Below are 12,198 nucleotides of genomic sequence, written 5' to 3'. Positions count from 1 at the left end.
ACAGCTGTACTGGAATACAAAGAAGAAATAATCAGTAAATTGGAAGAGGGAAAAAGTGTAGTTGGGATAAATCTAGATCTGTCAAAAGCCTTTGACACTGTTGACCACAGCACACTTTTGGAGAAGGTTGAAGCCATAGGCATCAGAGGATCGATAAAAAAGTGGTTTAAGACGTATCTGGAAAAGAGGATGCAGGTGGTTGAAATTACAGCACTAAATATTAACCAAAAAATTAAACTAAAATCAGATCCAAGGTAGGTCACAGTAGGAGTACCCCAAGGAAGTTTATTAGGCCCCTTGCTGTTCCTCATTTACATTAATGATATTCAGGGGTCAGAGAGAAAAGCTAGAATCATGTTATTTGCTGATGATACTAGTTTAATAGTTAGTGATATGAAGCAGTCATTGCACAGTACTGTGGACCATGTCCTACAAGATATACAAAAATGGTTTAGTGCAAACAGGCTAACACTGAATGCAAAAAAAAAAAAAAAAAAAGCTAATCATGTGCAATACGGAAAAATAAGTGAACATGATGACCTAAATCCCACCATGGAGGGCAAACAACTTGAAAAGAGTACAGTGTGCAAAATTCCTGGGTATGCACATTGATGAGAAAATAAACTGGAAGGACCATGTGCTGAGCTTAGCACTAAAGCTAAATTCAGCATGTTTTGTATTTACAATAATTTCAAGAGTTTGTAGTAATAACTGTACCAGATTAGTATATTTTGGCTATTTTCAGTCCCTCCTATGGGATAGTATTCTGGGGAAAAACAAACTGTCTTCTAAATGAGGTTTTCAAATTACAAAAATGTGCTATTTGGATAACGACCCAGAGCCCACTTCAAACACACTTTAGGCCCCTTTTTAAAGCATTGAAAATTACAACAATTCCATCATTATACACTCTGAAATGTCTGTTGAAGATCAAAAGAAATCAGGACAAAATGAAAACCAAAGCAGACTACCATAATTACAATACATGGCAATGTAAAGATCTCCACTTACAAGCTGTAACAAGGACACGAAGTCAGAAACACGTATGTAATCAAGGCATCAAACTTTTAATGCACTAAAACATATCAAAGAGCTGGAAAATGAAGATAAATTTAAAACTGTTACAAAGAATCACATGCTTGACAAACGTTATTACAGTGTAAGTGAATTTCTATGGTCAACTGTATTAGAATATAAAGAACCACACACTTGACAAATGTTATTACAGCATAAGTGAATACCTCTGCACAACTGTATAAGAATATATGTTTAAATTAATGTGACAAATAAATTTACATCAATGAATATGTCTGTCAAGCACATAAGAAGATTAAGAACCACATGCTTAACAAATGTCGCTACAGTATAAGTGAATAGCTCTGCTCAACTGTATAAGAATATATGATATCATAAATGTGACAAATGAAATCACAGCATCAAGAAATAGGTCTGTCAAGCACACAAGAAATTATGTTATAAAACACTTATTAGTTGTATATTGTATTAAACATAAGATAGATTCATATGAATTCAGCATAGAAAAAAATAATTGTAAAGATATTATATAGTTGTTGAAATGTATCCTGACAAATCCTATATCACAAATGTGATCATTGGGATGACAACAAATAGATAAATAAAATAAGTTTCTGGAATGGGGTGACTCTGGCAGGGCTTGAAGGTGACATCTGATAGAGTCCTCTGTCAGGTAATGCCTGCAGTTCTTAACTACAGTGGTGTAACCATTGTTAGCAGGCTGGGATCAGTTCTTAGGTCATGGATTGTGGTTCTTTCTGTGGATGTGGCATTGGTTTCCATGTTGAGGGATTAAGGGAATGATGGTGAGGTAAGGTTCAAAATTAGGAAATTCTGGAAAGTTAACAGAGAGAGCTATGGGGACAGTGGGTGTGGATTGCAGTTGGATGGAGGAATAAACTGAGGCAGGCAGGGTTCAATACTGGGTTTTGATTGGTACATTTAGTGGCAAAAAAGTGTCTCCACTGGGACTGGGAGACGGAGAGAAGGTCTTTAATGAGACCAGCATGATTTGGGAGTTGGGCAAAATGTAAGGCCTTTGAATAATAAGGCTTCTGAAAGACAGGTTCATGACTATGTACTGGACCTGTATAGGCTCTGAGTTCTGCATGGTGGTGGGAAGGAGTTTATGAGGGTGCAGGAACTGTGGTAGGCCTGCAGAGCATGGTTTGGTGGCTGTGAGGGGAGGCAGGGGAGGTTTTATGAAGGCTCTTATAGTTGTGGTGGATAGTGGTATTCCAAGCTGGGAGAATGATGTGAACAGATTGGACAGCTGGAAGTGGATGCACCAGTTCCTGCCAGATCATCAAATATAAGCACCGTTGGGCTTATATGGATAGGTGACTGTCTGTGGAGTTGACAATTTTCCCTTTGTCTCTATGGTAGAAGGGACTGGAAGGGTGGTGGCATACAGTCCTAGATCACCAGTCTTTGTGTCATTGTCCTGGATTAAATTCCAAACCTCTTGTGAAGCGAGGGCATGCAATACCTTTAATGGTGATCAGTCTGCTGCATGGGGATATTAATCTTGGTGGACCCCTTGGTGCTCCTAGAGAGGAGTAGGCTATGTGCCAGCACCAGGTTTCACATTGTTCTTCTCTCAGCATCTCCAACATGAACACAACACTACTGTAAACTAGTCTACACTACACTTAACAGATACACTTCCATACACAGCTCTCATACTCTGTGAAGTAAAGGTGCTTGTGGGTGCAGAGGACAGGAGGAACATTTCCAAATAGGTAGCAGAAACTACCCTTTGGGGTCTCCCAGATATTTATGCTGTACGATTTAACTTTACTTTACTACTGGACAATTTTTTGAGGTGGTATTTTGGATGCTTCTATAGACCATGGAGGGCAAGGGTTTCAGTCTGGGAGATGGGGTGTAGGAATTTGGTGTTGCAGAGTAGGAGAATTTTATGGATAGAGAGGAGATAGTGAAAGGAGGTTTGGGCCTGATTGGTATGGCTTTGCAGAACTAGATTGGTGAGGGCTATGAAATGATGGAATATGAACAAATAGAGGCCATTATGGAAGGAAGGACTGCAGATAGAGATGAGTAATTTCATAGCCATGCCACTGGGGGATCCCCTGAGTTAGGCAACAGCATAGGAACTGTTTGCGGGACTAGGTTTTGGCTAGGGATAGGGAAACATTTCTATGTTGGTGCAAATGGATGGAGATAGATCCATACTGGAGGATAAACAATGCATTAAAATACATAAAATCATGTTAAGATACATAAAAAATGGAAAAAGATGAAAGTCATGAAGTATAGTGAAAAAAGATGAAAGCTGAGTAAGTAGGACCAATAGTAAAAAACAAAAATGAACTAAAATAAATGTGAAAATGGAATGATATCAAAGTGAAAAAGTAAATGCAAAGATGATAACAAAGTGGGGTGCAGAAAAGTGGGTCGATATGTATGAAGAGAGAAGGTCGCATGTGTAACTGGATTGTGTGAGGTCAGTAAGGTGCATGCTTGAATAAGGGAAAGGAGGCAGGAGGAAGGTTGTTAGGTATGAGATGCAACGACGTATGTATGGTACCCGAAAGATAAAGGAAAATATGTGAGGGTGAAGGGTTGTAGTGTGATCAATTAGAAGATACAGGAACGTGGAACACAAATTGCACCTACACTCTTCAAAGGTACATAGCTGTGTATTGAAACTTCCTGACAGATAAACTGCGTTCTGGACCGAGACTCGAACTCGGGACCTTTCCCTTTCATGGGCAACTGCTCTACCACTTGAGCTACCCAAGCACAACTCATAACCCATCCTCACAGCTTCAGTTCCACCAGTACCTAGCCTCCTACCTTCCAAAATTCACAGAAGCTCTCCTGTGAACCTTGCAGAACTAACACTCCTGGAAGAAAGGATACTGCAGAGACATGGCTTAGCCACAACTTGGGGGATGTTTCCAGAATGAAATTTTCACTCTGCAGCAGAGTGTGTGCTGATGTGAAACTTCCTGGCAGATTAAAACCGAGTGCTGGACTGAGACTCAAACTCGGGACCTTTGCCTTTCGTGGGCTAGTGCTCTACAAACTGAGCTGTGAGGATGAGTTGTACTCAGGTAGCTCGGGTGCTCAGGTAGCTCAGTTGGCAGAGCATTTGCCTACAAAAGGCAAAGGTCCCAAGTTTGAGTCTTGGTCCAGCACACAGTTTTAATCTGCTAATCCACCAGGAAGTTTCATATCAGCACACACTTTGCTACAGAGTGAAAATTTTATACTGATATCTGTATTGTGTGCAGACAAGACTGTTGATAGAGGGTCGCTCAGAGTGCAGGACATGTGCAGATCAGGAGCTGGCCATAAAATACAGGAAAGTAAGGAAAGAAAAGGATGGACACTGAGTAATGTAATGCAACAGAGAATAGCAACAAAAGGTAACAGCAATGGGTTGTGAGATGGAAGGGAAGCCATTAAGCAAAATCAAACAATGGAAAGTCCAGGATGGAACAACAACAATATGGAAAAAATAGTTTATTACTTACCATATAGAGGAGGCATTGAATCACAAACTGGCACAATTAAAAGAATGCTAGAAATATTTCACCACTGTCTGAAAGCAATGATATTTCTAGCATTCTTTTTTTGTTGTGCCTGCCTGCGAATCAATGTTGTTGAGCATTTTTAACATAAATTTGAAAGATTTATGAAGCAATGTTTTATTAAGTAGTACAACTACATACTCCAGAATGCATAATAACCACTGAGTAACTACAACACAATGAAGTAAACAAAAAACTGTCAATATCAATTTACATATCTCAACATGTCCCCTTAAACTGACACTGATGCACAGTATAAAGTCTAAATGTACAATCACTCCTTCACATAATTCACAAGGCCACAGTTCTTACACATGTTTCATGTCTGGCATTGCTAAGTGGTTTTGTGAAAGCAGCAGCTAACATTTCTTCAGAAGGCAGATGTTCAACATTAGTAACATCTGACTCAACATTCCATCTTATAAAATGATACTTTATATCTATATGCTTTGATCCTGAGTTTGTAAGTAGATACTTGGGTAGCTGAATGGCTCCTTTACTACCACAACATACTGTAAATTCCTTAATGACACTTCCTGGATCTACCTCAAACATAAGATGTCTTAATCACAGTAAAATTTTGAACAGTTGACGCCAAGACCATATATTCAGCTCTACAAGTAGAAAGTGCAATAGTTTTTTGTTTTCTGCTAGACCACAAAATTAAAGAGTTTTGCAATTTTATGCAAGAACCAGTTAGAGAGTGTCTGTCATTCAAGAAAATTCTAGTCCATAGTTCCTTTTAAACATCTAAACAATCTTTTTACTGAAAAATCAGTGAATCTTTTTAAAACAATGTTTATATCTGCTAATGAGATTTATAGTGAAACACATATCAGGTCTGGAGATTTGGGGTAGGTATAGAAAACATCCTACTACTTCTTGATATGGTACCTTGATATCACCTGATTCAACTGCTTCGAAGTCCAAACCAAGTTCAAGTGGTGTTGACAACAGCTTGAATTCACTCACTCCACATTTCTCCAGAATGATCCCATGTAATTTGCATGCCTAGGCATTAACTTATCTGTCCCAACATCTTTTATAAAAAAAAAAAAAACTCCAAATAACTTTGAAATTGATGCAAAATCTGTCACTTGAGAATAATAGCATTATCATCAACATATAGAGCTATGATGACTAGTTTGGTGCCATCTCTAAACATAACAAGCTGTGTGTCAACATAATAGGCCACTGCCAAACTGTGGCCAAGAGACAGCTGGACCACTCAAGTGCTGGACATGCCCCACAATATGATATGCTTCACTTTAATGACTGCTTCACAGCCTGTGCCATCTGGATTCTTCTCACTATCAGCAGCTTTTCTGACATGTGCAGACAAAAATGCTCCCTACAATATATTCTTTTTTCCTGTGACCCCCCCCCCCCCCCCCCCAGCCTCCATCTTCACTACTCTCTGTCCTCCATCTCCCTATCCTCTTTCCTGCCCCTCTAATATCACCCCCCAAAGGGGACAATGAGACAATGAGGAATCAAGACCAATGTTGGTAAAGTTGTATGCCTGCCTATGCTTGTAATACTTACATATAAGTCTGAAAAACCAGACATTGTTGACAATACACAGCTGCATGAAATAATTTGAAATTAATTCACTAATTTCATGTACTCTGGGTTCAAGTACTGATCCAGCACAAAGCACTATCGGCTAATAGATCTATACCTAAAACAGCTCATGTTAAGGAATCCACATTCAGAAAATTAACTTCAAATTATTTTGTATGACTGTGGATCATCAACTGTGTCTCTTCTTTAAGACATGCATGTAAGTATCACAAGCCTAGGCAGACAACAGATGACACCAACATTGGTCTCGATTCTTCATAGTGTAATTCTCTGTCTTGTGTAAATCCAAGTAAAGTTGCAAGTTTTAGATACTGAATTCAGTGGGCTATGGTATAAGGATGAAGACAGTGTGTCTTTGGATGCTTTGGACGGTCGAGGGAGCATGCACCAGTAGCTGAAGTGGCTAAAGCGACCTTTTGCAATAAGTGGGAAATCTGAGTTCAAGTCAAGCACAAATTTCATATGCCACTATTGGGTAGTAAATATGTACCTAATATATCTGATGAGAAACTCACATTCAGTGAATTAATTTTGAAAATTATTTTATATTTTCAGTCCTGGGTCACACAAATAGTGTCAGGACTAGTTTTGACCTCTTAGCAACTTACAATCAGTTGATTTGTTTGTGAAGAGAGAAAAAAGGAGGTAATACAATTCTAGGAAACTTAATCACAAATTCAGACTAACTTATATGGGAAATAGTATTTGCTTTTTGAACCAATCATCTCATGATGACTTGCTGATAAGTCAAAACTGATTATGATATTATTCATGTTGCCTGAGGCTGAAAAATAAGTGAAAGAATTTTGCTTACAAGATTGTTGTTGTTGTGGTCTTCAGTCCTGAGACTGGTTTGATGCAGCTCTCCATGCTACTCTATCCTGTGCAAGCTTTTTCATCTCCCAGTACCTACTGCAACCTACATCCTTCTGAATCTGTTTAGTGTATTCATCTCTTTGTCTCCCTCTATGATTTTTACCCTCCACACTGTCCTCCAATACTAAATTGGTGATCCCTTGATGCCTCAGAACATGTCCTACCAACTGATCCCTTCTTCTAGTCAAGTTGTGCCACAAACTCCTCTTCTCCCCAATTCTATTCAATACCCCCTCATTAGTTATATGATCTACCCATCTAATCTTCAGCATTCTTCTGTAGCACCACATTTTGAAAGCTTCTATTCTCTTCTTGTCCAAACTAGTTATCGTCCATGTTTCACTTCCATACATGGCTACACTCCATACAAATACTTTCAGGAACGACTTTCTGACACTTAAATCTATACTCGACGTTAACAAATTTTTCTTCTTCAGAAACGCTTCCCTTGCCATTGCCAGTCTACATTTGATATCCTCTCTACTTTGACCATCATCAGTCCCCAAATAGCAAAACTCCTTTACTACTTTAAGTGTCTCATTTCCTAATCTAATTCCCTCAGCATCACCCGACTTAATTCGACAGCATTCCATTATCCTTGTTTCGCTTCTGTTGATGTTCATCTTATACCCTCCTTTCAAGACACTGTCCATTCCATTCAACTGCTCTTCCAAGTCCTTTGCTGTCTCTGACAGAATAACAATGTCATTGGCGAACCTCAAAGTTTTTATTTCTTCTCCATGGATTTTAATACCTACTCTGAATTTTTCTTTTGTTTCCCTCACTGCTTGCTCAATATACAGATTGAATAACATCGGGGAGAGGCTACAACCATGTCTCACTCCCTTCCCAACCACTGCTTCCCTTTCATGCCCCTCGACTCTTATAACTGCCATCTGGTTTCTGTACAAATTGTAAATAGCCTTTCGCTCCTGGTATTTGACCCCTGCAACCTTTAGAATTTGAAAGAGAGTATTCCAGTCAACATTGTCAAAAGCTTTCTCTAAGTCTACAAATGCTAGAAACGTAGGTTTTCCTTTCCTTAATCTAGCTTCTAAGATAAGTCGTAGGGTCAGTATTGTCTCACGTGTTCCAATATTTCTATGGAATCCAAACTGATCTTCCCTGAGGTCAGCTTCTACCAGCTTTTCCATTCATCTGTAGAGAATACGCGTTAGTATTTTGCATCCGTGACTTATTAAACTGATAGTTCGGTAATTTTCACATCTGCCAGCACCTGCTTTCTTTGGGATTGGAATTATTATATTCTTCTTGAAGTCTGAGGGTATTTTGCCTGTCTCATACATCTTGCTCACCAGATGGTAGAGTTTTGTCAGGACTGGCTCTCTCAAGGTCGTCAGTAGTTCTAATGGAATGTTGTCTACTCCCGGGGCCTTGTTTCGACTCAGGTCTTTCAGTGCTCTGTCAAACTCTTCACGCAGTTTTCCTAAAGTCTGTCTTTGAGAATAGTAATAACAGTAATAATAATAATAATAATAATAATAATAATATGACTTCAAAGTCATAAGAAGTCAAAGGAATCCAAACTGGCATTAGAAAAGATACTAGATTCAATGTGAAGTGTTTAGCTTTTGCGGATGACCTTGCAATCCTCACAAATAATAGAAAAGAAGCCACTAACGCCATAGAGAAGTTACACAAAATAGCACAAAGAACTGGCCTGCAAATCTCATATGAGAAAACCCAGTACATAGAAAGAGTGCCACAAGACAAATTGCCTATTGTGACAACCCATGGGAAAATCGTACAAGTACCACATTTTAAGAACCTGGGAGAAATCATCCAGCCATCAGCGATCAACCTAAAGGCCAATGAGGAAAGAATAAAAAAACTACAGAAAGCACATAAACTCACGTGGAACTATTATAACAAAAAGTCCATATCCATTAACGCAAAATTGAGGCACTACAACACTGTCGTACTTCCGGAGGCACTGTATGCGTCTGAAACAACACAAATAGGTGGGCAAACTAAAATCAAAGAAATAGAGAAACAAGAAAGGAAAATTCTCAGGAAAATTTTTGGCCCGACACAAGAGCAAGGAATCTAGAAGAAGAGACCAACATAAGAATTATATAAATACACAGACAAGATTACGGATACAATAAGGAAAAGAAGAATGCAGTTCTACGGACATATCCACAGGATGAATGAAAACAGAATTTCAAAGCGAATTCTTAAAGTCATCAACTCAGGCAGGGGAAAAACAAAATGGATAAAAGAAGTTGAAGAGGACCTCAGACAAGCACACATAACAGTAAATGATGCAGAAAATAGAACTGAATTCAGGAACATCATCAAAAAACTTAAATTTGATACCACAACACAGAAGAGACCAGGATGCAAATAGACAGTGGAGCAAAAGAAACAACACAGTGAACACATGAAGAAAATTTGGGCTCAGAAAAAACATAAACAATCATCATAAAGGAATTCAAGTTCATACACTCTCTTAAATGGGAATAATCAAAAATAATAATAATAATATGACTTCAAAAGACACATTCTGTTGGACAAGCTACTGTAAAGTCTAAATTTATTTGGATGGGATTTCTTAACTACATACGTGTCAGGGCATCACAGCAAAGACACAGCTGCAGCTGAATTTTGTACTTTACAATAGTCATCAAATTGTTCTTATAACAGTCTGATTTGTAGCTATTTTTTATACTCACCACCCCAGCTATCTGAGCCTTCCTTGCTTTTTGGAACCTTTAAATGCCTTAGGTTTTGAACTGCTAGAGTCCACAGCATGTTGTTCTGTTTATAAGCTTGCTGTCAGGGGATATTTTTAAAATGGTATCTCGAAGACCATACAAACCACACTGATTCACTGTAGTGAAATGTTAAGAAAATTCTCTGTCATACAAAAATACGGGCCTATCTCTGTGAAAGTGCAAACTTTATAAACATTTCATAAAATTGTGATTAATTTACCTTGTTAGAACACATATTTCGTATCAATGTCTCAGTACGCATGGAAGAATTTGTTACAGGTATGTTAATCTTATTTCAAAGGGTGGCATGAATACAACACAACATTTTTTTAAGCTGTTGATTGAGAGAGCAGAAACATGACATCAACAAGTATGATCACAGCTACTGGCTATGCTGTGTCTGTATAGTATTTGTACTAACACATCTGTAATTGCTGCTAACAGACACATATTTATAATCATACATTATGTCAAGTGAGTGTGTCATTTACAGTGTTTTTCAAAGTAGTGTTTATATGTAATAAGAGGTGTCCATTAATTTCTAGTTTGATGATTCTTACAGTGTTCATTTTGACATTGTCTGTGTGCTTTAATAGACAAATTGAAAGTCTGTGATTTTTTTTAATTGATTGAAATTTCCTAAAACATACACAAGTATATGACTGTAGGTGGACATTAATTTAGACAAATCCAGCAGAGGTTAAATCCCTGTTATGAAATCATAACATAATTTCCAGGAGTCTTTATCAATAATGTATACATGCATCTAAATATGTGAAAAGCAAAAATTCCCATCTGACTACTATGCAGAAGGTATCAGTGTACTGTAACAGCCCTGTTAGTAAAGTAATTCTACCCTCTTTCTATTGACATTTAGAAAAGGTGTATTTTGATACTGAGCACTGTAAAATGATTGTCTGTTATGATTTCAGTTAAGAATCATGTTCACCATGCAACTTGCTGATGAAAAATTAGAACGATGGTTTGTTCACAGAACATGCTACCATTAAATTAGATTAACTGTTTAAGCATGTAATCATGTTTGCTTTTCACTGATGGTCTCTTCTTACTTGATTCTACAGCTTTCATTGAGATGCCTGAGCTGATGAACTACATTGAAACAAACTACCGATTCTGGCAAGAAAAAGAAGCGCAGGGTGTAACAACAATTGCTGATCTGAAAATGGAGCCTTGTTCTATTGATCTTGTAGAAGAGGATGGAGAAGGCTCAGTTTCAGCATCATAGACCTCTGTTCTTCACGTTGCTCTTCACTGTCATATTCATTGAGCATGTTGTCCTAAGTAACAACACAAGTTTCATATACCAAATCCGTCATCAGTGTTTATAATGTGTTTATTGTCTATTGTAGATAAGTGTTTTATATGAACTTCAAGACATTTCTGTGAGAAAATGCAACAAGTGTGTGAAAATAATGAATGGATTCAACAGATATGTATCTTTGATGTGCTATGAACTGAATATAGCCATATTGTTTTAATGTATGTGTTATTTATTCAAAAATATGTTTAACTAACATAACTGATAAATGTCAAATCCAAATCTGTTTGCCAGTTCCCTAAACTTTCTTATACCCCTGTGGGGAAAGCTCAGGTCAAAGAGTCCTTTTTGACAGGTGTCCTCCTGATTCTCTGGTAGTAAGTTGAAGATCCATTACTTGAGTCTACAGGCTTGCCAAAGCATGCCAAAGTTTCTTTGGATATTATATTATTGCTGTGTATTAGTCTAAATTATATAAAAAATTGGATGTAGTGAAAAACTTTGAGTTTCTGGATTATTGAAGTGTTTGTAGTCTACTGATTAATCCAAGTACTTCCATGGACCTATTGTATTCAGTATTTTCTTGGTGTAGTAGGAAATAATCTAAATTATGAGCATTTATAAATATGTAACTCAATATTCATACAGTACTACCTCTTTATTACTATAAGATCTGAAATCTCATGATGGGGCTCAGGATTAATCTGTTTAAGTTGAGGGTAGTCTCATTAAATATGAAAATAACTGATCTGCAGAATGGCATTGTTTTGGCTGCAAATAATTTAAAATAATACTTTGCTCTTCAAATTCCTAAGTGTGGATTAAGTGTGTTCCTTACACCTAAATGTTACATATGTAGTGTTAAACTGAATTTTAAAAATCACACCCAACACAAATTTCGTGTGTGCCCTCAGATACCAAAGAAATATCATGTGGTTGTATGTTTTCAAGAATGATATTAAGAAAAAATTTCAAGAAAAATCAGACTCTGGTGTTTTTGTGTAATCTGTATTGCCTCAACAAATACATTATAAAATTTTACAATGTCCTTTTAACTCATTTTCCCTGTGTCCTTAAATTTTAGAAACAACTTTCTGATATTATTTATGAAAGTGACAACTAGACG

The 12,198-nt window shown here is 37.4% G+C and overlaps 1 protein-coding gene across 1 annotated transcript in view; it reads left to right on the top strand.

The window, feature by feature from the left end:
• LOC124615911 (high affinity cAMP-specific and IBMX-insensitive 3',5'-cyclic phosphodiesterase 8A) overlaps positions 1-11,292 on the top strand; it is a 1,662,866-nt gene extending 1,651,574 nt beyond the window's left edge. Inside the window, exon 19 of the mRNA XM_047144089.1 lies at positions 10,876-11,292. Within this exon, the coding sequence (XP_047000045.1) occupies positions 10,876-11,039 (164 nt within the window). The 3' untranslated portion in view covers positions 11,040-11,292. The remainder of the gene's footprint in view (positions 1-10,875) is intronic.
• Positions 11,293-12,198: the final 906 nt, after the last annotated feature.

This window comes from Schistocerca americana, chromosome 5 (assembly GCF_021461395.2).
Source record: "Schistocerca americana isolate TAMUIC-IGC-003095 chromosome 5, iqSchAmer2.1, whole genome shotgun sequence".
Lineage (NCBI taxonomy): Eukaryota > Metazoa > Arthropoda > Insecta > Orthoptera > Acrididae > Schistocerca > Schistocerca americana.
Note: the sequence above shows the minus strand (reverse complement) of the source record. Positions and strands in the feature narration are given on the sequence as shown.